Source organism: Cyrtonyx montezumae, unplaced genomic scaffold, assembly GCF_038088225.1.
Source record: "Cyrtonyx montezumae isolate F1298 unplaced genomic scaffold, pur_monq_1.0 scaffold_0, whole genome shotgun sequence".
Lineage (NCBI taxonomy): Eukaryota > Metazoa > Chordata > Aves > Galliformes > Odontophoridae > Cyrtonyx > Cyrtonyx montezumae.
Window position 1 is genome coordinate 40260163 of NW_027071824.1, and position 26356 is coordinate 40286518.

Here is a 26356-nt window from a genome sequence, read left to right on the forward strand (position 1 = left end):
ACAGGAATACCTTGTAAATGCGAAATTGAGTACTTAACTGTGGGATCTATTTTGAACACTTTTCCAAGAGCACAGACTGAGTTTTTATTGACACAAAAAAGACACTTAAAAAATGCTGAAATTCATTAGGCATAGACAAAGAAAATATCATCTGAGTAGATAACAAAAATATAATTAGAAATGAAAGCAAAGGTTAAGTAAGTAAATTAGGTAGTACTTAATTTAACTATTAATTGTTTGTCCATTGCAGAGAAAAGTAAAGCAATTCCCATCTCAAATTATAACTCTTTCTGATGTGTACAATGAAAATCACAGATCATACAAACGTGTTAACAGTTATTGGGACTCATTATCAGCTCTTCATAGATAACAGCAACCTACATACTGGAAACGGCGGTATAACTTAGGCAAATACTCTTTGCTGGATCAATGTAGAAGCCAGGGAAAAGCTGCAAGGGCTCAGATTGTTCAGTAAGTGTTCAGCTTTATCTGGTAGTTACAGTTCAATTCTATTCAAGATTTTTTGTTGGTTTTTTTTTCTTTTTTTTTTCAAGCAATGTTTACATTGCCAATTGCTGTCATATCCAATCATTGCAACACACAAAATCAGCTCAACAGGAAAAGCAGAGGAATTTTAAAGCCGTTGCAGATGCCGAATTCCTAACTGGAAGGCGCAATGGCATGAACTGTGCAAGGACAAGTACTCTGGCTTTACAGGCTGATACTTCCACATTAAGTCCAACACAAGACTTGCAGAACTTCTGCATGGAAAAAAAATATATGAATGCGCAAATGCCCTAATGTAGGTAGGTACACACATCATCATTCTCCTTTTTTTTTTCCAACACACCAGTGCAGGTGCAGCTGTTGGCTTTGAATTCATTATCATCAATGAGCCTTGTTCCAAGAAGGCTGTGCCATACACTGCAGTTACAAAAGAAAGAATGCCCTTTCAGCAGGAACTCATTTTGATAGATGTATCACACAAAAAGACGACGTATTTAGCCAGACAGTCAAAAACACCATCCACTGTAACATTTGGGGCTCCTTCCAAAAAGGCTTAGAACCAAGATGCAATCACATCCTCAATACAAAGGAAGAAAACCCTTTTTGTCATCTCATTCAGATCTATTGCAAAAGCCACACCGACTTCATGGAAAGTAGAGCTGGGCTCAGAGCACGCTGCAAGGTAGCAGTCTAAGGCCCTAAAGAACTAAGCAATGCTTTCTTCTCCCTCTGGCCCCAATTCAGACAGAATCATCTATGTGGAATTCACTTGGAATGAAGCTTTAATTCCCAGCTTCCAGCCTTTATGCTACTCTTGCCCTGAGAAACAACCTGAAACTTGGAATTTTTATTCAATCTTACAAATTCCCTTATGTTGTTCACAACACAGGCTCACGAATAGCTACCACAGCACAGTGAGGCAGCAGAATTAAGGGAACAAGTGGTCTGGCAAAAAGCTCTTCAAGCCTGTACCAATGCCAAGAACAAGTCCAGATGTATTAAGCTAAGTATCATGCCAAACTAACATTTTTTTCCCCACATTATTTTGTCAGTAGCAGAAGTTAGGATGGTTTTATTTTGTCCAGTCAGAATTCCATCTCAAATGAAAGTAGTCACTTTTGTCCTAGATAAAAATGAATTTCACATTGAATTAGAAAAGAATCAACATGCAATTAACAGCTGAGGGACAGTTATACAAGTGGCAGTAACTTCTGTACTAAAACTACATATTTTAAAGTACGTTATTAACTTTATTTTCAGTTTTCTTCTGCATTTCCTGCTGTGAAAAGAAAAAAAGAAACAGCAAATTCATACTACATGTAACAATTCTCTGTTTATAAAACAGAAATATTTGTAAAGCAGAGGATCCTACCACAACCAGTAAACAAAGAAGTGCCCTTTCTGAAATGGGTCCCACTCATTCAGATTAAATTTTATAATTCTGAACATATGTTGAGCCTCCTACAGTACTCCTGGTGTTACGACAAACCAGATTCAGAGATCAAGTGTGACACTAGCAATACTAAACCTGACTTTTCAAGTAGATGGAACAAAGCTCTGTGTCTTTGCTTGGTATCCTAGTTCATTCTCCATTACTCTTCCTTCCAAAATAAAGCCACCTCATTTTCCACGAGCTCACTGTGGCTTTCAGCTACCTGGTCTGGCAGTTCTGTCAGTTCTCCCTTCTTCTCCAGCTCAACGCAAGTCACTGCTTTATAAATAAATATGCACCTAAAAAGAAGTTTACTTAATAAGCATTCAGCCACGTACACTTCCAAAAGCTATCCAGAATCTGGTGGCTGTTATTCAAGATCTGAGTGCTGCAGTCCAGCCTTGACAGAACTGGTTAAAATAGGCAAGTGAAAGGTACATGTCACATCCCTTACCTGGCCACATTTGTGAAGGCTTAAATCTAGTCCACACGTAAATTCAGTATGATGCTCGACTGTTTCCAGCAATGGGATGGGCTTGGCAAAGTCCCAGAATCTATACAGGGAAGGAGGGAGGGAGGAAGAGAAAAATCAAACAAACCACAATTAAAGTAATTGAAAGGCCATTTAAAAAATATAATTTGAGATATTGACAAATCTGTTGCTGCCAGGATATTTAAAAGAGCAAACTCATCCACTTAGGAAACATAACTAATCATATTCCTGCAAAGCCATCTGCTGATTTGCATAAATTAAACCACACTGGGTAAAAACATCTTTGTCTCTTGATGCAGAAAGTGAGATCAGAACTGGCACCAAAGACCTGCTTCTGGGACATTACTAAAACAGAAAAAAAATGTAGGATAGAATATTCTTGTTATATTTCCTGATAGCTGGATAATGACAAAAATTAATAAGAACAGTTCGTTATCAGACTAACTACACTGAACGCTCTTTATGTTCAAACTAATTCAGGTAAAATAGCAAACACTGGAGCCAGCAGGGTCAGTTTATCTAATGCATAGACGTTATTTCCTTAATAAATGACCAGAATGGTATCAGCACAATGGCTGTGCCGTAACAACAATCCTCTCAACATTTTCCTAGTACCTGAGATCTAAGATAAACAACCTACTTTACAAGAGAGAGGGAAAAAAAAAAACATCTCAGCATTTTCATCCTCACCCATTTGTTCATAAGAAGATTAGGAAAGGTCAAAATTGTACAGTCTTAGGACTGAAAACCGCTGACGACAGTTTCATGGTGGCTCTGATAATTTACTGCAATACAAAATGAAAAATACTATCTTGTAGCCCAGCTTTCCATACGAGTGTGGTTCTGCCTACACTTTGTTCCCCAATTTATCTTTTTTCTTTTAAGGGAAAGAAGCACTTTCATTTAAAAAAGAAGTCTATTTAGATGCTGCTACTTAAAAATCTCAATTACAAATATTTAACATTTTTACAAACAGACCTGTTCATTAGAAGGAATGAAAAAGAAAATACACAAATATCCCTTTGCAGTGTTCCTCAACAGTGTTATAGTACTATTAAAAACAGGGGAAATTTGTTTTGCTAGATGAAAGTTATTTATGAGGTTGAACCATTTGGTGAGTAACTCCTGTGGTCAACATTTTCCTGACTTTACGAGAAATTCCACCATGTAATACTTTTTTCAAAGCAAGTTAGCACATACAGGCAGGAAAATGCCAGTGAATTTACAAGCTACAAGAATGTCACATTTATTCGTATGTGATAATATTTACCATAAAACTGTAATTCTTGTCTTATCACCAAAAGGAAGCACTTAAAAGAACAGACATGCTTAACACCAGTCTGTGAGTGATTCTGACTTCCACAGTCACAATAAAGTTAAATCATAATTGAAAAGTTACAACCAGTTTTGAATTAGGTTAATTTCAACAGATGTAGTGCTCCAGGCTCTCAGTACAGCTAGCGACTCTGCAACCAGTGAAACTTCTAACAGTGCTGCAGGAGCTCCCATTAACTGAGACACTCAAATTAACTTGTTCTTCTACTGCAGTTTTCAGTTTCATGCTGGCAAGTGCCAGTGATAAGTACAGTGATTATCTGGAAAATCATTTTTAGTTGGGAAAAAAGAAAAAGAGGGAAAAAAAGAGCAATGGAACAAAGCAAAACACTTCCTCAGCTTGAAGGAAAAACAAAAAGGAGAACTGAATGAAGTAAAAAAAAAAAAACAGTTTCTTCTGTGGGCAACATCATTCAAGAATTTCTGAAGACTTCTTTGTGATTCAAGTAATTGAGCTTGTACAGTGATGGACAGGTAGAGACTGTATTTCACCTTAAAGCCTCTTTCAGATTTGCTATCTAGTGCAGATTTTTCTTTTTTCAACAAAAAATGTCTCTTTACCTCAGAGGCAAGATTCTGTGAATACGTTTCAAGATCTGGCTTGATACCAGCTTAATGAAGTTCTCCAATTTATCAGATCATCTGTTTAGATTTGGGCGAGCACTGTCTGTGCCTAATGCAACAGGATCTTTTTATACTGAAGAGATTCCAAATATATAAAATTATGATTCCAGTAAGAGATGACACTGAAGTTCTTTCAAACTGAATTTTGGTAGAGATAAGGCTTAAGAACATGCATGCAGACCTAAATAAATCCTGGAAATGTTCCTGTACTTTGCACATTTCCGGGCATTTTAATGATTCATTTGAGTTAAAACTGATTTTTGAATTAACATGCCTTTTTTTTTTTTTTTCAGTTCTTCCAAAGAGTAAGAAGTTTGTCTTGACAAAAGATCTGTTAGATGGAGGACTAAATAGAAACCATTATACTTAAATACTATTAAGTTCAAATCTTCTATATCTTTTACTTTCTTAGCTGCCAGCATGAAGTTGGCACAGGAACTAGTTTTCAATAGCTCGTGCACACAAGCAACCATAATTTTTGAAGGACTGCCATGTCACACTGTTCTATGGGTTACTACTAAAAGAATAAAAAAACTAGCAAGTCTTGAGCAGATTCTACAAAACATAAAATTAATGCCATGAACTGGAATCTCAATTTCTCCTGCCTATTTATATATTTATCAAGTATTTTTCTTAATAAATTGAAATGTGCATTCTCTTGCATGTATATAGTCATGTCCCCACGTGTGTACATATGTGCAGGTACATACATACCCATACGCATACATGTATGTGTACACAGTATGGTGCATCCAATCAAACTCAGAACATTTGTATGAGAACTCTACTTCTGATTCCTTCTTGCAAGTGACAATAAAGGATATGTGGTCATATGATACCATAATATTCTTCAGAAGAGACACTGCTGAAGTTCTGGAGCTACAAGTTTCCCCCATTATATGTGATATTTTACTTGTGCCACATTTTTCAAAGACTTCCACCTGCTGTTCTCTATTATTAGTTCACTCCTGCTAAAAGCAGGAACTATTTTAGAAAACTCCTAATAATTGTATTTCACCTCTTCAGCTCTGATCCCTCTATCTCTGGTCACAGCAAATAGCTGTTTGGACAGAAGAATTACGCCAAGAGTAAAGCATGGCATTCTGTGAAAATGTCTCCACTCTCCGAATTTACAGGCACCTTAGTATATGAGGCAGGAGCTCTCCTCATCTTTGCTGAAAGCTTCACAAGCTAAATGTCAAAACTGAAACTGCACTAGCAGACCTTACATGAAGCACATTAGTGCCAAACCTGAAGGATATACAGTTGATGTCAAAAAGGGGAAGAGCAATGAGATGCATTAAAATCACTTAAATTCACTGGCCATTTATTATGGTGATTATCAATCACACTGCTCAGAAAAGGCCACTGGAAAAAAAACGATCACCACTTTTTTTTTGGACTTTGGACTTTGAAGCGCTTTGAGAAACCACATACTGCAAACCAGCTGGCACTGAGTAGAGGACACTGAAGAAGAACACATAAATAAACCTCCATAGACCACTGTGCAGCATTGTACAAGAAGTATGCTCTAGACATAAATAAAATTAGGCATTTTATTTAAGATAGAATGCTGATAGAGCAGTCTGTGAGGTTATATAGGTGTGGACAACACAGCACTTAGACTGTCAGGCTCCTGGCAGCAACCACACAATGGAGGATTTCACTGGCAAGGCACTATCCTTCATTACATTAAGCAAGAGAATAACGATTAAAGTAAACTTAGGAAAAAGCTCTGAAGAATGTCCTCAGCAGCTCACGATACTGTAGTGTGACAAGGAATAAAGGGTCCTCAGGAAAGAGAGGCTACAAGGGTGGCAAAGTCCCACAGAATTTCTATAATCCTCTAAGAGGCTACAATTGTGTAGCTGCACATAGACTTCTCATTACCCATTTGCTTCCCTTGCTGCATATAGATATCAGTTCGCTTTCATAGGGTAAGCAAGAAAGCTTCAAACACAATGCCATTCTGCACACACTTCTCTGATCCTCAACCTTCACTTCTCTTCAGGTTATGGTCACTCCTCCCTGGCACTTCTACTTCCAAGCCCTCCTCACTAAGTTATCAAGCCTGTTAGCAAACATGTCCTTCTTGCTCTACTCTATGCCTGCCTTGCAGCATCCATAGCTCAAAAGAGAGCCCTGTGGTTGTAAATATATATATATATCACTTGAGTGATGGAGTTTTATAAACAAAAATTTTCTGTTTTAAAATATTATCATCAGCTGGAAGATGCTTTACAGTCCAAGACTTGACAACTGTCCAAGACTGACACAATAGATATTATGTGTCTACAGGCAAAAAATAATAATCAAATATAAATGCAGGAAATCAGAAATAAACTGGTTTGGAAATGTCCTTTTCCAAACCAATGTGCAACACTCTGTTATTACAGATTTGAATATATGTAAGTGAAAACTGAGTCTTAATCATTTATTTTAGATTAAATTTTAAAGCCTAAAGTTTCCTGTATTCCCGAAGTATGTTATATCTGGGACAGCATAAAATGCAAGCCTTTGGATGAATATTTCACAAAGTGAGATACAGACATATTACAAGCTACACAGCTGCAAACAGAAACCGGTGAAGTTGTGCACCTACCCTACAAACAGGTGCAACATCAGCCCTTGAACTGTAAACCTTCTTTAGGCCAACCTGTACAAATGAGGCATTTTTAAACACTTTTCTGGAGAAAAAAAGAGAAGTTTTCTCCTCTACTAATATTTCTAACTAACTTATCAGTGGGTTTCAACATGGTTTCACTTGTTAAGAAACAGAGAGAAGCAGCTAATTTGTATTAAAGCAGTTATCTTACTATAAAACACTCACCAGTACTTACTAGTTTTACTGGGAAGCCAAGGGAACTTGTTGACGTCTAAACAACTCACCATACATACTGAGAAACAATACTAAAAGGCTTCCTCAGATGCTGGTAGGATCAAAAAACTTAACTTATAAAAGCTTCAATAAAAATAAATCACAGAAACATACAAAGTCACCCAACTACATTCATCTTAGAGGTTATTACCTCCCTATGAGAGACTATCACAATTAGACACAACTACGTGCAGCAGAATTATGTGAAAAGGCCAACAGAAAGCATCCGTCAGTGCAGAGAGGAGTGACTGACAGGTTTTAAAGGAAGAGCCCATGTATTTTCAACATATCCTACAAGGAGAGAAAAAGTGAAGTGCAGTTAAAATCTGCGAGCAACATCTCCGTGCCAGAATTATTTTCTATTGGAAGCAACATTAAGGATTATCTGTTCTATGCAAAAATAAAAAAATATAAAAAAATTACAGTACCTCACAGTAAAATCATAGGAGCAAGAGGCCAATAAAGTTGCATGGAATGGTGAAAACTGTAAGAAGACAAAACAGAACAACTTTTAAAGCAAAAATCATGAGCAAATACAGGCTTACAGTAATTAGAAAGTTACCAAAGTTTATCTATTTAAGCTGTCTTTGTAGGTACACATGATGTTGCAACAATACAGACTATGTCAACAAATTAACCCACTCTGCTTTTAATTACAGGGAGTATTTTGTGAGATCGTGGTTTGGTTTTCTTTCATTACAGCACTTCAAAGTACCCCCTGCTGTAAAGGTAAGAAGTCTTAGGACAGTCATAAACACTCAAAATTCTGCTTTAGGCTGACAACCTAAGTATCATCTAAACTTCATGTCCAATCCATGTCCACATGTTTTCAGATGAAGCAAAAACACCTTTTCAAAGCTGAAAAGCTTCGCCATTGACCTTAATATCCTAGAAAATTACCTAGGCAAACTAAAAAAAAAAAAACACCAAAAAAAAAAACTTTGAAGAGTGCTATATATTAATAAATTTGTGTGACGCCTTTCTGCTTCAAAGAGAGGATGTTATTTTAAAACTTCTGTTCCCCTTAATTGTGAGATACTATGATTTTATGATCTGGACAGTTGCATTCAGACAGAAAAGATCAACACTCTGTCCATTCTAACCTCCAATGTCACAGGTCATTCCTTCAAATAGCCTTTTAGGCAAACTCAAAGCTGAAACTATATTTCAGTATATGACATTAAAAAGAGCTAGGAATAAGAGACATCCAGACATACCAAGATCTCCTCAGACCTCCCACTGCTCAAAGTAGGGTCAACTAAAGCAGGTTGTAAAGGCCGCATCCAATTGACTTAATATCTCTAAGGATGGAGACCAGTGTTTGAGCAACTCCCAAATAAAATAACAAACAAATAAATACAATCTTATACTCAAATGGAATTTTCTGTATCTCAGTTTGTGCTTCATGCCTCCTATCCTCTTATTAGATCCCACAGAGAAGAGGTCTAATTCCCTAAGTCTATCACCTGATGTGTCAGAGTACTTATATCTGTAATACTTGAAAGCTCATCAATCTGCTAGACATAAAGAAAAGTTTTTCAGCGCTAAACTTAGCACTTCAAACCTTCAACATATTTTTTTTCCTAGTTCCTAGATCACATGAAATACTATTGTTTACAGCGTACGCTTGAAGTGAAACAATTCAGTGACAGACAACAGCGAATAATAAATTGCAACTTACTTTCACTCTTCTGACAGCATAGGTATGGCCAAGGAGGATGAACACTGGCTGCCGGACATTTCGCAAATCCCAGCCCTTCAAACTGCAGTCAACTGCACCAGTTACCAGCAAGTTCTGATGATTTCACACAACACAGATGTATTAGGACAACTTAACTATTAAATTGCAAAGAAGTTAGAGAGATCACACAATAAGACAGAACAAAAAATATAGATGAAAAAGTCATAAATGTGGTCTCCAGTATGTAAATTAATAGAGAGACATGAACTGTTTCTCCACTAAATAAAAAATACTGCCCACTATGGAAAAGAGTGAGCAAAACTTCAGATCTATTTGATCATTTATCTTTTGAAACAGTGTTCTTCTGGAAATGCAGCTAGCAAATGAGAATGAAGGAGCAAGCAGACTTGCTTTTATTCCCATAGAACTAGAAGATGCATTAATGTTTCATGAAAAAAACTAACACCCTGCTACTTCACATAAGAGGTCAAACAGAATTATACCTCATCATACTTGCACCAGTCACAACTCAAGATCTCAGCCTGGTGGGCTGGTATCACCAGTCTGACTCCTGGTGCTTTCACATCCCAAATTCTTAAAGTCTGGTCGCCTGAAACAAAGAGAAATTCATTCAGCATTGATTAATCGAGTCTGGGATACAGTTAATCCACTAGCATTTAGGTGACAACTGCTTATTAGTTCCATGAAATACAAATTATTGTAGGAGGACACTCAGGTTAAATAAAGTATGGATATGTTAAAGCAAAGTCTTTCCAGTATTGAAGACAGCGTATAAGCAGGAGTGGGAAACAAATGCTTACATGGGTGGATAGTGATAGCACAAAGGGGAATGGTTTTAAACTAGGACAGGGGAGATTCAGGAGAAGTTGGGAATAAGTTTTTCACTCAGAGGGTGATGATGCACTGGAACAGGTTGCTCAGAGAGTTTGTGGATGCCCCATCCCTGGAGGCATTCAAGGCAAGGCTGGATGTGGCTCTGGGCAGCCTGCTCTAGTGGTTGGTGACCCTGCCCATGGCAGAGGGGTTGAAACTAGGTGATCTTTGAGGTCCTTTTCAACCCAGGCCATTCTATGATTCTATGACTGAATGTGCAAAAGAAATAAGAACTTATATTGCACTTCCATTGGAAAAAAATATTTTATTACAAACACTTTAGCCTTTAAAATTCTGATTTGATTAAGAAAAACCCACGACTTTGTGTTGTTCAATCAAGAGACAAATGAAACAGAAATTGTGTCCAAACATCCATGATTGGTACAGAACGAGTAAATCTGTCTAAACCAAAATCTTTGTTTTACAATGCTATTGAAGACATTTCTCTATCTGCAACACATCTGAAAATCTTCAAATTGGTTATCATTGGCATGCTGCTTAGATACAAGTATTCTGATGCTTTTGAAGCCCAGTTGGTCACTCTCCTCAAAACGAATAGATGGGCACACAAAAAATCACAGCTCCTTTTGATAATCCCTTATTTTACTTCCACTACTTTCAGGAGCAAGGGTGACTGTTGCCCTGCATACATAGAGCACTCCTGGCAATGTCACACTGCAGTCAACTGAAGCCCTAAACATCTCCATGGTGGTTATAAAAACAGTATGGCATATGGTGAGAAGAAACAAGATCAGCGGGATCTTGGCAGAAGTGGTGGCACGTCCATCCGCTCTCTGCCAGCCCTGCCAACCTCAGGACAGATTTCAACTCATGTTTTAAGTCTTCTGGAGATACAACAATCAACTACTCAGAAATCTATTATTTTATTTCATCAAATAACACAGATTTGAAGGGGAAACCCATATTTCACTACAGACATAATATTTCTAAGTAAATAACTATTTCCCCAGGTGAATCAGAATGAAATGCTACAGAGATCAGCCATCATAGTGTTATTATGGCCAAAAATGTTTGAAAAAAATACTCAAGTCAAAAACAACTTTGACACCAAATATGTAACCGTCCCAGTTATTTTTTGTTTTTAATAGAAAATGCTGACCCACAAGAAAATCACTTATTCTCCATTTTTCCCTTCTTATCTTCCAACAGAAATGCTATTCTTAGCTGCCATTCATCACGGCTGGCACTATCTGTGAAGTACTTCCAATGGAATAACAGAGCAGGCAGGTGAACCTTTCAGTCAATAGAACAGATTGAATTATAGCCAACAGCAAATGCTATTTTTCTATTTAGGTTTTAAGTGGAAGAATCTGTTTGTATATTTTCCAATTTATCAGACAAATAGTATAATCCTGACACATCACACATTTTAATAATTCTCTTTTTTGCTTGAACATCTTCCTGTGACCTCAGAACACATACACATTTCATTTCAATTAAAATTGCTGTGAAAAAATGTGGAATTCCCATATTTCCATGACTTCTTGAAATCTGCATTATAAGTGATATGCTTTTCCCATGAAAAAGCAGAAGCAAGACAACTGATCCCAACTCAAGGGAATGGCATAAAGCTGCAACAGAGGAGGTCCAGGCTGCATGTCAGGAAAAGGTTCTTCACCAGAGGGTGGTGGGCATGGTTCCCCAGGGCAGCAGTCACAGCCCCACACGGCTGGAGTTCAAGATATACTGTCTGATCTTTGGGTGGTCCTGTGTGGAGGCAGGAGGTGGACCTGATTCTTACAGGTCCCTTCTAAGTCGGAATATTCTATTACTCTAATCATAACAACAGAAAACACAAGTAAAGCACACCTAATAAAATCACATTCACTAGAAGCCACTTTCAGTTGGCATCCAAAAGTAAGCAGCCACTAAAGCAGCCAACATTTCCCCCACAAAATATTTCTATTTTTGTAAGAAGCAATTTCTCTATAGCAACAGATTTTTGCGGGTCTGTTGGATAATTATGATTCCAGATTTGTTTGTATATTATACTTGCCTTCTTTCATTTTAATGAATATTTGTGAAATCTTGGACGAATCAATAGAACTACACAATATATACTCATCTATTCAAAAATAATGAAAGAGATGCTGATCTACAAGTACATCATACTCGTAATGTGAGATGATGACTGCTAATGTGGATGATAACACACAATGAAGAGATAAAATTCATTTAACATTTAAATTTAATGTAGGCTTTGTACTGTTTTTTTTACTCACAGATGTATTTAACCTATGTCAGTTAATTATAAACTCTTAAGTCCTGTGACAACAACAAGGTAAGCAATTAGTGCCAGACAGTACAGAAGCACAATGTAAGCTATATAACATAGCTAGATATTTAGGATATTAATAAAAACAAACACTAGCTGAAGGCAGAAAGGATTTACTAACACAGATACATGTGGTTGGTTTTTTTCAGGAATCAATGTATGACTAGCTAAGCTGTATTTAAAAAGATGAAGATGGCTTTTAAGTTCTTAAGCAAGAAGAGGTCTGATCTTCTGACAATTTACTGTAGAATAAGAAGTTAACATAAAAGACAAAGACTGATATACATGATATAAAATAAATGTCAAATAAAGTACCCAATTCTGCAGTCCCACTGAATGCATACAGGTAAACAAGACTTGCTTTATAATACTTTATAATAGGGGAAAAAAAACCCATTACAGTATTTAACAGAAAATCTGTGGGTAATAAAGAGTAGAACCCCAATCCTGAGACTTTTTCTGGGCATGTTAAAACGCTCATGCTATGAATTTCTACCATAAGTAATACAAACAATTCTAGGACAGGATTAATCAAGTTCATGATATTTCACACACAGAGACAGAAAAGGAGAGATAAAAGTATAAGCTTTGTTTAAGTTATGCAATAGGATATGTCAAACATAACCTTCATGGATGTAACAATCTAAATATCAAGCAAGTAAAATTACAAGTGGAAATGTACTTTCCAACTGGTAATTTTTCAGTATGACAAGAAATGTTGAAAAGAAACAAAACAAAAACAAAACAACAACAACAAAAAAAAAAAAAAAAAAACAGGAAGAGTCTCTATTTACCTAAAAGCAAACCTCAGTTTTTTCTGAAAAGAATGTTAGTTAGAGAAAGGTGAAAATTTTTATTTCAGTGTTTCTGATATTAATAAATGTACTATTGAAACAATTTTTATTTAAAAATTAGCCAATTGACCTAACTTACACTACTGTATAATTAAATTGTTCTCTAGCAACTGGAAGTATTTGCTACATACCTAACCCAACTCACTCAAAACAAATTAGTTCACTGCAAAAAAAAAAAAAACAACAAAAAACCTTGCTGTATTTTTAGCTTCAACATTTAATGATTGTTCTATAATATAACATCCTATCATAAAATTTCACAACTTGAAAGTGCTGTATTTTCTAGTATGTGCTATGTACAACACATTGTTACATTTAGCATATACCATAAATTGAGGGCCAGACTCATTGCCTGAGAACTGTTTCAGCTTGCACGTTAGAGGTTCGTTTAGGAAACCTCATCAAGCACAAGACATGGATGAATTCAAAACTATGTCAGCATCTCTTAAAGAAGTAGATTCCAAATGAAAACAACCACTTCATTTCATTACATAGATTTACCTACATAGGTAGGTTACACAGGAAAGCGTTCAGGTGGGTTTTAGTATTTCCAGAGAAGGAGATCCCACAGCCTCACTGGGCAGCCTGTTCCAGTGCTCTGTCACACTCTCAGGAAAGTTCTTCCTTGTGTTTGTATGGAATTTCTCATGTTCCAGCTTGCGCCCACTGCCCCTTGTTCTGTCACTGGGCACCATTTAAAAGAATTTGGCCCCATCCACTTTATTCTTGTCCTTCAGATATTTACAAGCATTGATAAAATTCCCCCCTCAGACTTCTCTTCTACAGGCTGAACAGTCCACATGTGGCCTCACCAAGGGAGAATAGAGGGGGAGTAATTTTGAGTTACTTGTCTGCAAGCCTACTTCCCCATTGACTACTCGTTTTGCCTTGTGCTGCTTCTGAAGGAGGAATGTACAGTCAAAAGCCTGTAATCCCACATCCGGTCCAGAAACTGATGCATAAGAAACCATCCTTTTCTTGAGGAGCTGCACTCAAGGCAGTACCCTTACCACTAATTCAGCTGAAGAATACCTTCCCCAGTTCATTCTTTCACTCATTCAAACCCTGAGCATAGAAAGGGATGCCATCTGCTGCGTGGCAGTTGATTTCTGGACCTAGAGCTTGACACTTCCACCATCCATTGGTCAATAAAGACCAACAGGAAAGAAAACCAAGCTTTTAAAAGCCCAGACAGTCTTCCACAACTGTAATTCTAAACCTGGGCTTTGCCAATTCCAAAACATTCACATTTTCATCTGCCAGTATCTTCTATGTACTGCAGAATACTTGTTATTCAGATGAGGGTAACATGGTGCTCACTAATTACTTCCCAGTGATAAATTTAAAGAGCAATAAAACATTTGATAGGATACTGTCTTTGTAAGCCACAGAACTGAACAAAAACTATGGTTCTGCAACTGTGGATGATCATTCAGTAGAACTGACTTACGTTTGCTTATAGCCTAATGCTGTGTGTATCTGGCACTCTGTATGTACTATTCATCCATTTGTTCTCCAAGATACTTAAAAAAAAAAAAAAAAGACACCTTCTGGGCAAATGACAATGACTCATTAAACCCTTTTAGCCATGAAGTTAGCTATTTATGTCATTTATTCAATGACATTTTCCACATTGCTGTTTTATCACTGTAAGGCAGACATTTACCAGAGCTATGTGCTGGTACTGTCTGTACACCTGAACATCCTGCTTATCAGCTCAGAAATTGTTACTGACTTCACAATAGAATGTATTTACATATACAGAATTAACAAATTGTTCCATTACTATTAGCATCTCCCAGTTTCAAACAATACAAGATAAGTCAATTACTTAATAGCTTTTCAAGAGTACCAATGATCGTACATAATGACTACGGCACTAAAGTGATAATGCTCTATACATCCCTGTAAATGTCAAATGGAAGTATATTAGATGCTGAATAAAAGCTCATTTAAATGAGATATTAGACATAGTTACTTTCCATAACATAATTGCGTTTCATTGGCTCCTGTACACAAAGTTAGTCTTGTATGTATTCAGATCAAAGACTTAACAAACAAAATATATTACATGTATTGAACTCCTCTTCAACTGCTTTATATTAAAGTCATAGGTTTTTCATTTTTCACTCCTCTGCTTTTTCTAGTCTCATAAATGTTTGAGAGGAAAAACCTATTCCAAAAAATATTCCTAAAAAGTCTCCCTCCCTTTTGCTTATTTTTAGAAAAAAAAGGGAAAAAGAAATTTACTTAAATTTCCCTACATTTCAGGTAATTGAAGTGCTTCACCTACATTTAGTTAAATCTGAAACCTTTCATTATCACTGCTTTTTCCAACTATAGTTAACATGATACTGCTTAACTATTATTTTACTAGGACATTGCATAAATCAAAATTGAAGAAGCTGCAACATTAAATAGTTAATTTGTAGTCTTAAGTATTAAGGTTTCTCATGGTTAACACCTGGGCAAGTATATGCTTGTGAGTAGGTACATGAAGTAGGACAAGAGAAGGGAGGTAGAGGGAGAAAGAAAATACACATTACAATTCTACAGCAGCTTGGCTTTCCTCAAAGAGGGAACTCTTCAAAAACATCCTTCAGAAAGGCTATTGTTTAAAGCATCATGTAGTTAAAAAAAAAAGATGAAAGTAAGTTCAAAAAGTGTCCCTCCAGGCACATTTTCCATTAGTAATTTTCAAGCCTACACAAAGTTACAAATGAAGAGACTGTTACACTTAAGGTCAATTCTCCCAGTAAGCATATCAAAGAAGAAACAAACTGTAAATTAGACATCATGCCTAATTAGCTATCACGTTGAGACATTGCAGTTTTTCTCCAGTTCCAACTTACAGCTCAGCAAAAGTTCAGTAGCTGATAAAATTAAGCTTTCTGTCCCATAATTTCCCAGAGAATAGAGAAAACCACAATCTGTGTGCATTGATTTTCTCTCTCATTTCTACTTGCTTACTCTCTTAGGACCTAAGTAAGTTCTATATGAATCACCACAGAAATCCAACAGACTTGAAGCTAGAGAACTGAAGCCAGTAATACTAATCTATTGATATTTGTATTGATGTAGGATCTTATTGGTCTCAGTTTCCCAGTAAAATCTGCGGCTCACAGCACCCCTAACTCCACCTTTGTGCAGTTGGATCACTGTAACATCTCTCTGATGGCAGATGCATCCAGACACGTTATGACTGGGTTAGTCAGCAAGTTTCATAGCACTGGCAGAGGTAGAAAAGTATAATATCTGATTACTTTTCCAAAGAACATGACACATTGATCTCCAGCAGTAATGCTAATTGACTGCATTTTTCACAGGTCTAATAGACTGCTGATGCTTGAGACAATTTGATCAGAAATATATGCCAGAAATAAAGCTTATAGCATATTTCAGCAGTCAACAGCAGAACTTGGATGAATGGGTGACAACTACATAACATAATAAAAAAAAAGTCACAAGTCACTAAACCAACTGCTGATCCCTGTTTGAGCAGCCAAGAGAACAATTTAGAGATGGTAATAGAAACTTCAAATCTAGCTGCAGCAGAACATTTATCTTTCCTTCTTCCATTTTTATCTATGACACACACTACCATCTGCTGGAGAAAGTGCTGAATGAATACAGGCTTTTCAGGCATTCAGAGAACTCCTTTAGCATCACATTTACCTGAAGCAGATGCAAAACAACCAGGGATGTGTGGAGACCATATAGTGCTGTAAATGACCCCTTCATGGCCTTTAAAAGTGCGTAAAGACTTTCCCACTGCTGGATCCCACTGAATAAAGTAAAAAGAAAATTGCTGAGGAGCACATGCAATGAGAAAAGGTTTAATGTTTATAAAAGTTTTTCTACATAGAAAGGACTAAGTTAAGTTTTTTTTCATAGAATATCCCAGGTTGGAAGGGACCCATAAGGATCATCACGTCCAACTCCTGATTTTACCACATATTACAAAAAGCATGTGTGCACTTCACCCAGTAACAGCTGAAGGATATAAGAACATCTCAGTTGTGGGAGTTTCTGTTTAAAACAGAGGAAAAGTAAATCAGTGCTGCTCCTTAACATGAAGAACTCACATTCATCAGCCTCGAAACAAATTGCACTTTTACCTTCAACAAAAAATAACATACCAGCTTGGCTGTTTGATCCCATGAGCCAGACACCACTAGCTGCTCTCCTCTAGTTTGGCTCCAGTCTACACTATATGCCTGTAAAGGATACAACAGACTAGTTTAGAAAAAGTATTTTAAGCCTGAGATTCTTGTTAGCCATTAATTACGTTATACGTAAATACATTAATTCTAGTTCCATTAACTACACTTGGATTTGAAGATCATATCATAATCAGCTAAAAGCCACACTGGTCAAGCATCACAGAGCTGCCAACAGTGCCATTTACCTGAGTAAAATTACATTTAATGCCGCAGTCTGGCATTAAATGCACATACAGACTCAGAAAGGTATCCAAAAAAGTAAAGATGACTCCAAACAGAGAAAGGAAAAAAAAATACATTATTCAAACTGATTTCTGATCCAATTTTATTCAAATATTTACATTATGAGAAAGGAAATCAAGGTATCATTCAGCTACTTCCAGGCATTTTCATTCCCACAAACAATTTCAGACTATGTTGGATTCAGCATAAATTGACTAACTTTAATCTATTTGCATATTTCCCAAAAGTTACAAGCAATCCCTGCCCACAGAAAAGAACATCACGCATCAACTGCCATTTTCCATTTTTATCTTACAACATTCTGTTTCCGTATCCTGAAAGGCTTATTGCTCTTGTACCACTTTGTGCTAGCTCCCTTGTGTGAAGAGGGAATGTACGAAACAACCATACAGTATTTGACAAAAGACAAATAATAAACTGAACAGTAATTCTTCTGTTTGTTTTTCCAAACTGTGTCTTTTCCCCCCTTGCCTATTCTACCTTTGTATGCTCACTACCTACTGGTTGTGGAACTGGAACCACAGTTCCTTTTTCAGCCTGTCTGCTCCTATTAAAATAGCAATAAAACAAACAAGTCGTGCTCATGTTTTAAGAACAGATGACATCAGGGCTATCTCAGGTGGCTCCTGAACTCCTTGCTAACAGGACCCTCTCTTCTTCCCCCAGAATCTGGACTATGGTCTTGCATTTAACTTCTAAACTGGTATCATTTGACAGTACCCCCAAACGTATCGCTATAGAGTATGCCTCATTCATGCAATACCCCTATGAATTCTGCTCACTCCGAACATTGGGCTGCCACACACACATCCAGAATTTTCAAGAAAGAAACGCATACCTGAGAAATATGCACCTGTGTCATACAATGCACCTAGCCCTGCACACTGGGTCTACAAGAGCTAACACAAAGGGCACATACAGTTTACAGCTCAGCCACAAGCTATCAGCATGTAGATCTGTTAAAGACATGTTGTGACAGCGATCTGCACGCATATGGCAGACACGGCTGTGGCTGCACAGCATTCTGCAGCTGCATCACAGGTAACAGTAGCTGGACAAACTCTCCTCCAGGCAAGGATTACAAGCAGAACAGAAAACAGGCTCAGAAAAAGCACAACTTGTTTTCATTTGGCATGTAGCAGGTCCAGGTAATTGGAAGAGAATGAAAAGAAAGCGTCAGAGAACCAAACAAGGATCACTTTTATTCTTCTCATATTTTCATGCTATCATCCAGCATAAATTTACAGAAGCTTCAACAGAAACCATGCTGAGCTACTGAGAAGGGCTTGTAACACAGAAAAAAAATCTTAACTATTAATCTTTCTATGCTTTATCTTCAATCATAAAAAGTATTAATGCATTTTTGCATAAACACCGTACTAAGAATTGTCTCAGGTAAGACAAAAACAAAATGAAAGAAAAAAGAAAAACCAAAAAGTAGTTCAAAATGAATTAAATTTGTCTTGTAAAGTGAGTCTTAGCATTTAAGATCTCTTTTGCCCCACATTCCAGTGATACCTCATCAAAACCAAAGTAAATCAGACTAATTTATTCACAAGATTCAGCACTTGGTTAGCACTGGGATAGAACTTATTATCCTTTAATAAGAAAGATGTGCTTTTAAATTAGAATTGTACATTACTTCTGAGGGGGAGAACAACCTCATCTGGAACATGAGAAACTGGTCCCATCAATGGGGATACTACAAAAATCAGTGACAAAACCATCATTACAAGTCAATCATTTTAAAGAGCGCTGCCTGTCAGTGTTTGTCACAACCTATTAGTTACATTCCCACTGAGATCTATCCTTTTAATGTACACTTATAAAGAATCAATACAGAACTTTCATATCTCACAGTAAGCACTTATCCCATGCATCCTACACTGCCTTTTCAACTCACAGTTGAATGCATCCACCTCCCCATGCTCCCTGCTAAACCAGGACTTGGACGCAGAAATTCTTACTTCACAAACAACAGATGGTGTAGCAGAACCAAAATAATCCTAAGGACAGAATATCAAAGGGAGAATGATAGGGACAAAAAATAATTTGGTATTACATTTTGTCTACATCTTCCCATCAGTCCTGCAACACTATCATATAATCCTGATTAACACCACACATCTCTCAAAATTCCTTATTTACACAGTATATGTATTAAGCTGAAGTGGCAAAACTACCAAGAAAAAAAGTAAAGGAGACAGATTGTCTTATAATTGCAATCACTGAGATTTTAGCCTTGCATTTAGTATCTGAAAAAAAAAATGGAAGTCTTTCTGAATACAAAATTGAATTCCCACAGTTAGTTGTTGATTACATACCCACTAGCTTATTTCATTCACATTCATTTCACTAAGAGAAAGTGTCGCTAAGTCAAGCTAAAATTGATCACACGAAGTTCAAGGACTTGGGGAGAAAAAGAACACAAGGTTAGAAGGGAAGCATGAGGAAAAATAGGGTAGAAAAAAATCACTTGGAGGAAGTAAGTGTGTTGAAGCATAGTGTCCTTTAAAGCATGCAAATGTACTCATGAACATGAGCACAGCATTTTCTCTACCAATAATGTACTGTATAAAGAAATACAGGTTTTAAGCAAATTGAACTCAGTAGTATCAAATCAAGGCTGAAAAAAAAATACACACTATCCCAATATCTGACTACTGTTGATCTGAACAGGAACTCGGAGATGCTAGGATGGAAAAGGATAAGCAGTTGCAAAAGTCCTAAGGATTTATATCATTTCTATCACTCCATCCCCTCAAGGATAACTCATCTACACATCAGCTGCCTGATGTCAGCCTATCCAATAATGCTCTTTAAAGCTACAGAATGACTTCAGAACTTTCATACAACTCAATGGTTACTTAGTCTACAAGGAACCACAAACATTATTTCTGAATTTATTACGTTTATGCGACTAGGTGACATCTACTACAGATTGTGAATGTACAAATGATACATTAAAAATACATTAATTAATTTTATATTCAAAACAGCATGAAGCTATAAATTCAAAGCACGAGCCCAAATAAAGTTTAAAAAATAGACAACAAAAAACACTTTTGATTCTGAGTGCTCAAATTACCCCCTTTAGTAACTCAAGTATTAGACAGTGCAGCAAATTTTTGTAGCTTGCCGGATTTACCTCCTGAGTGTGCTCTTTATAGACTTGCAGCGGACCTTTATGCTTAGCTATATCCCAGATCTGCAGAGATCCATCCCCGCTAGAAGTGATCAGCACATGCTCATTATTCTCGCTCCATGTCACATCAAACAGGCCATCATTCCAGTCAAAGCTGAACAGAAACAATGAAGGTATCTGTCTGTGAGAAAGCTTAACAGAAGTCTGGACTAGCTGTGTGCAAAGTAAGTATCTTTTTAAATCAATCTCTTTACCATTCTAAACAGCTCTGTATATGCATTTCAGTTTGCAGTGAATCTTCTTAAAAGCAACTTACTGGAACAACGTTAACTTCTACAATAGGTTGACTAAGGTCAGAATAGGTCAACTAAGTTAAAGCCTAAGTGAGCCAAGAACCTTCCACTCAGAGAACGGAATCTGATTTCTGTCCCAACCTTCTGGGAAATCAGAGATTAGCAGTGCCACATATCTCAGTCTAACCTACCATCTCCCCAGGATGTTGCTACAGTGGTAGAAGTCTGTAGTCTGCAACAATCATGGTAAACAAAGAAATAAAACTGTGCTGGGAAGGCTTTATCCAAATCACAACACCATTAAGAATCTGAGTAACAATGAAAAACCAACAGAAGGACAGTCATGAACATATTAAATATCTCTATAACACCTAAAAATGGCTTTCAACACACCACCAATTCATCATGGAGGATCAAGTACCATGCGCTGGTTGCTCTGCAACAACTATCAATGACCACGCTGTTATCTCACAGTAAATACAAACTTATTTACCACCCTTTCACTGAAGGTTTAACTCAGCTCAGATTAAACTTCATGGCACGCTGCAGTAATTATGAGAGAGAAAGGCACACACACAGAAAGCTTCTACGGAGAAAACAACATAGCTCAGTGCTCAGGAAAGCACAGGACTTTCCACCACAAAATAGTGGAGTTTCTGGAAACACAGAAATGAACACAACAATAAGTGGAACTAACAGCATGTTTAACGGCTCCAGATAGGTGGATAATTATGAATTAAAAACAGCTTCTCTGAGTTTTCTAACTTCTTGCTTAAAACTTCTATCTCCTTTCTCTTCTCAATCTAAACAACTATTTCAAAAATTAGGTGAATGATGACTAAGTACTAACCCCCCTCCTTCTCCTACCCAAAGAACGAGCCAGACAAACTCCCCTCTTGGTGCATTTCATCTGCTAGAAAGGACTCCCTTAACTTACCCCAGCTTCCTCATTTATTTTCAACCTAAGCCAATTTTAAGGGGAAAAACAGAGGTGACACCTATAATAACAAACTTTTAATTTCAAGCTCGGTCAGAGATTTTAATTTACACTGCCAGTTTTCCATTAAATGGCTTACACTATGGAAAGGGTACAACCTAAATTACTTCTTGTAATGAGATCTGTGGAATCATTTACATCTCAATAAAAATACATGTGTTCAGTAGATAGCATAGCACAGATATAATCACTGATATTGATGACAATACCCCCAGAGTGTTTGAGTTTTCTACAAACAACGACATAGATTACATCTTATTTTTACAACAGAGAATATTTACGACATTACCTCCTGAGCAAGACAATCCCAGCTTCGTTTTGTTCCAGCACTGCTAGAGTTCCACAACCTAAAACAGCACAATACAACCAAACATTACAACTCTTTGCTCATGCCAAAGACCCTACAAACTCTGTGAAAGCTCCTGTTAGCATAAGGCAGATAAACTCCTTCAAGAGGGCACGCTGTAAGCTGTGCAACAGGCTGTTGTCTCTTCTGCTCTCCAAAACAGTAATTCACTTACATCTGGGCTCTCCTCCCTCGCCACACCTGTGGGTGAGGCTGGAAAAGCAGCACGTCGTGCAGAAGCATGCCCTCCCCAGGGCCCTTGTGTTACAGGCACACCAGGACGGGCTCCTTTAATACCTATTTGATAACACAGCAGATGTAACTTTTGTTTGCGCTTATTCCCACTCCTTGCCAAGGAACTCCACGCTTAGAAACCTTACTTAAAATGAATGTTTTCAGGGGAACGAACAGGCTCCAAACCCGAAGAAGCCCGCTCTGCGTTCCCACCGTGACGTCCTAAAACAGAAAGCGGCAGCAGACGGCCCGTTTGCCTTTAAGTACATCACCTGCGATGCCGTAGTACTGCGCGGCGGCGCAGGCCACGCGCCCCGGCCAGTAGGGCGAGAACTCCGCCGCGTAACCGTGCAGCCCCGGGAGCCGCAGGGCGGCCCCGCCACCCGCCGTGCCCATGGCCCAGACCCGGCCACGGCCGAGGCTGGGAGGTGGCGCCGCCGGCCCGCAGCGCGCAGAGCAGCGCCGGAAGTACCCCGCCCACCACGCTGCGGCGCAGCCGCCATCTTTGTCGCTGGCAGCGGGGCGGGCAGGGCGCTCGGTTTAGGAATGGAAGTTCGCAGGGTATCACTGGCACGTATCATATGAACTCAGGCTTCTTGACTCTGGGGCAGGGTAATGCTTTGTTGAGCGGGCTGCTCCAGCCCGAGTTCCGCTAACCTCTGTGCGGTCCTCAAAAAATAGATCTTTTCACAACAGAAATGGAAGGACGATTTTCTGCACAAGCATTTTAAGTAATGGCCCTTTGTGGCGAGGGTGCCAAAAACAATGCTGGAAGTCACACGTGCCCACTGCAGTGGTGCAGTAAGTAAAGTGTGGCACAGCCCTTTGCGAGGTGTTGTTTTGGTCTCAAGTGCAGGATGGTGGGAAGCCCATAGACAAGTTAGCACGTGGCATTGGAAAGATTTCACCGAGTGCATTTTCGGGTCCAGTCATCTTTCGCAATCAGTGAAATTCTGCAGCGGTTACGTCAACAGGAAGCAGTCCTTTTCAGGGACCCAACTTCGTTGTAAAGGCGGATTAAAAGGATTTTTGTAGACATTAAAGATCAAGGAGCAGACAGAAGATTGTGAGAAAGTCCTGAGAGAAGGGCTAGTTCCCTGCACCGCTTTTTTTTTTTTCCCACAGACAAGCTTATGGATTTACGCTTCAATGGCCATCGGAAGGCTAACAGAAGTATTTGCATAGGAAGATTGAAAGGCAGATACAGTAACAAATAAAGAAATAAAAGCTATTTAACAAGCAGAGAGAGAAGGGAAACGTGAGTATTTCCTCCACAGGCCTGGGCAGGTGGGTAAATCCAAGAGACACGAAGGACAACCGGTAACAGTAGAGTTTTATGGCAACATTGAAACCAGCTGTGCTTGCCCGGCGCTCCTTCCCCCACGTCCCGCAAAGCCCGTGTAGCCAGAAGGCGCCGTTAGGTGGCAGCCGTGCTCCACGGAGCAGCGGGCAGCCCACGGTCCCCGAAAAAAAAAATCCCCCGACGATGCTGATTCTGTTTCCTCACTCAGCGTCGCTTCAATTAATTAATTACCCACTCACTCGGTATGTAAATTTTAGGCTCTATTTATGCTGCAGCCCCTTCTTGGAGCTCAGCTCATAGTCTATTGAGCTATAGTCTATCACTCCTTGCTGGCATTGGTCAAGATGCTGACAGCAATATTCCCACACCCAGTTCACCTCCTTTTCAGAGCACTGATCTCTGTTCTGCTACAGACACGTCCTTCATTCCCTCAGCTCCCTGGCTGACAGCTAGCTTAGGCATGAGCTGAACTGGTGGCAAGCACTGCTGCATACACCAATCTTTATAGAACCTGTTATCAGCAAGAGTATAGTCCAGGCATCAAAAAACATTGCAAAATGAGCCTTTCTATCAGGGAAAGTAGACTGTGAGCTGTTCCTTTAGGTTCAAGGACAGGCAGCTTAAAACACTGAAAATACTCAAGGAACACAGTAAGCTCCTTTCTGGTTATTGAGTCATGCATTAGGCTTTATGCCATCAACATTTTACTCTTCAACTGTGAGTGCTTATTGACTGAAAGAAATGAAGAGATTTTCCCAGCTGAAATTTCCATATAGTCATAAGGCTGCGTGAGTTGAAGCTTTAAGGAAAGCATTTAGTATCTTGAGATTGGAAAGCTGGCAAGAGTGAAAATAAACAACTAGAAGTCACCAAGGAGGTTGTGGGAATTGATGCAAAGGGAAAGAGCTCACAGGATCAGTTGGGAAAAGTGAGGTTAGTGGAGGCTGGAAGGGAGGGCCTGTTTGCACAGAGACAGTTCTAGAAGTAAAAAAGAAGTGAGAGGAGAGAAAAACGCTGTAGCAGAGGAAGAAATATGAGATTCAGAAAGAAGCATGAGAGTTGCAGGTTTTGCTGGTTGCCGTTATTGCCATTTCTGCACACCAAGTCATAATTTGGTAAGTGAATTGCCCACGCTATTACTGTCACATGATCAGATTGAACACCGGTCTACTTACCCACCCCCAGTACTTATTTGGTGCTTTAAATGCTTATCTCAATCATAGATTTACTTTCTTTTAAAGATTGGCAGTTGATTCTCCCTTAACAAGATACTGCCTTCTCAGTACTGAACACAAAGGCTACTTCTGATTGTCTACAGCTGCATATTCAGCCTAATTCTTTTATTTTTACAAGTTTTCGTTTATTTCAGTTTAACCATTTTTATTTGTGTGCAAGTTATTTTCTAAAGCTCAGGGGGAAAAAAAAGGAATGGTTTGTGTACTTTGAGATCTCATTTGGATTTTTATATCTGCATGTTTCTTTAAGTCCATGGTTTTTTTTCTTTACACCCACAACTGAAGTATACTGAACTTTACTCCTGCAGACTCCCATAGCAATACATTTTAGTCCATTCCATCAATCTCCCAATACAATCGAGAAAATTTGAAATGCAGATTTAGTTCTGAATCATTTTTCTCCCTCTACTGGATACTCGTGGCTGCAATATGTGAGAAAAAAAGTTATAAATTGGACATCAGTGCTTCAAATTTCATATCTCTAAATCAGAATGCTTAAAATGAAGCTATGTAGCTTCTTTGGTCTTAGATCTCATCATCACCAGTTTGAATGGCTTCATCAAGTTTTTAGCTTCTGTCACATGGTGTTTGTCACTCAACATAAATTGCATTTATACTTACAACTAATAAGACTGAAAAATTCCTGACTGATCGAATTCTAATTATGGTTAAATCTAAAGGCCAATGATGTATAGCTGTGAAAACTTAGGAGGAAGAGATGGAATTATTTCAAGAAATTTGCAGCTAACTGCTTGCTGCAAGTTTTCGTCATTAGAAAAAGCACAGCAGGAACAGGGTGATACCAAACTGTAATTATATGTAAACCATCTGGTGCTGGAGATGTGAATGTACAGTGCTTGAGAAACAAGTGAACAAGGTATGTATATTTCTGATATCAGATGGGATAGTACGCTGATTTAAAAAGAAAAAACAAATAAGCAAAACCACACCAACGAACCTAAACCACAAGGTAATAGACAAATGGAAAACAAAAGCCAATGACCTTCGAATGATTATCCCCCACTCAAACAGTAGAGCTCGTAAATATTGATCATTCAGTTCCAAGTGTTACCATTAAAAGATACATTTTACCTATGGAAGCACACAGCAGATCTGTGCAGGTTATTCCAGATACATCTACATTTTTATTACGTTTTCTTTTTTCTTCATTTCTTTTTAGGGCCCAGCATCACGTCTGGCCAAATCAATAGAAAAACTGTCTTGTGTTTGGAGTGGTCATGGCACTAATAATAAACAGGCCTCACAACTCAGCAGCGCTAAGTAGAATAGCATGCTTCTTCCGTCTTCTTTCAGTCCGTGACTTCCTTCTGTGCTTGACAAAC

At 38.2% G+C, this 26356-nt stretch overlaps 1 protein-coding gene across 1 annotated transcript in view; it reads right to left on the bottom strand.

The window, feature by feature from the left end:
- PEX7 (peroxisomal biogenesis factor 7) overlaps positions 1 to 22895 on the bottom strand; it is a 32816-nt gene extending 9921 nt beyond the window's left edge. The window contains exons 1-9 of the mRNA XM_065733262.1: positions 22748 to 22895; positions 22185 to 22242; positions 20609 to 20759; positions 17134 to 17211; positions 16670 to 16778; positions 9454 to 9560; positions 8951 to 9064; positions 7698 to 7753; positions 2394 to 2493 (exon numbers count right to left, since the gene is read on the bottom strand). Of these exons, the coding sequence (XP_065589334.1) occupies positions 2394 to 2493; positions 7698 to 7753; positions 8951 to 9064; positions 9454 to 9560; positions 16670 to 16778; positions 17134 to 17211; positions 20609 to 20759; positions 22185 to 22242; positions 22748 to 22871 (897 nt within the window). The 5' untranslated portion in view covers positions 22872 to 22895. The remainder of the gene's footprint in view (positions 1 to 2393; positions 2494 to 7697; positions 7754 to 8950; positions 9065 to 9453; positions 9561 to 16669; positions 16779 to 17133; positions 17212 to 20608; positions 20760 to 22184; positions 22243 to 22747) is intronic.
- Between the last annotated feature and the right edge of the window lie 3461 nt (positions 22896 to 26356).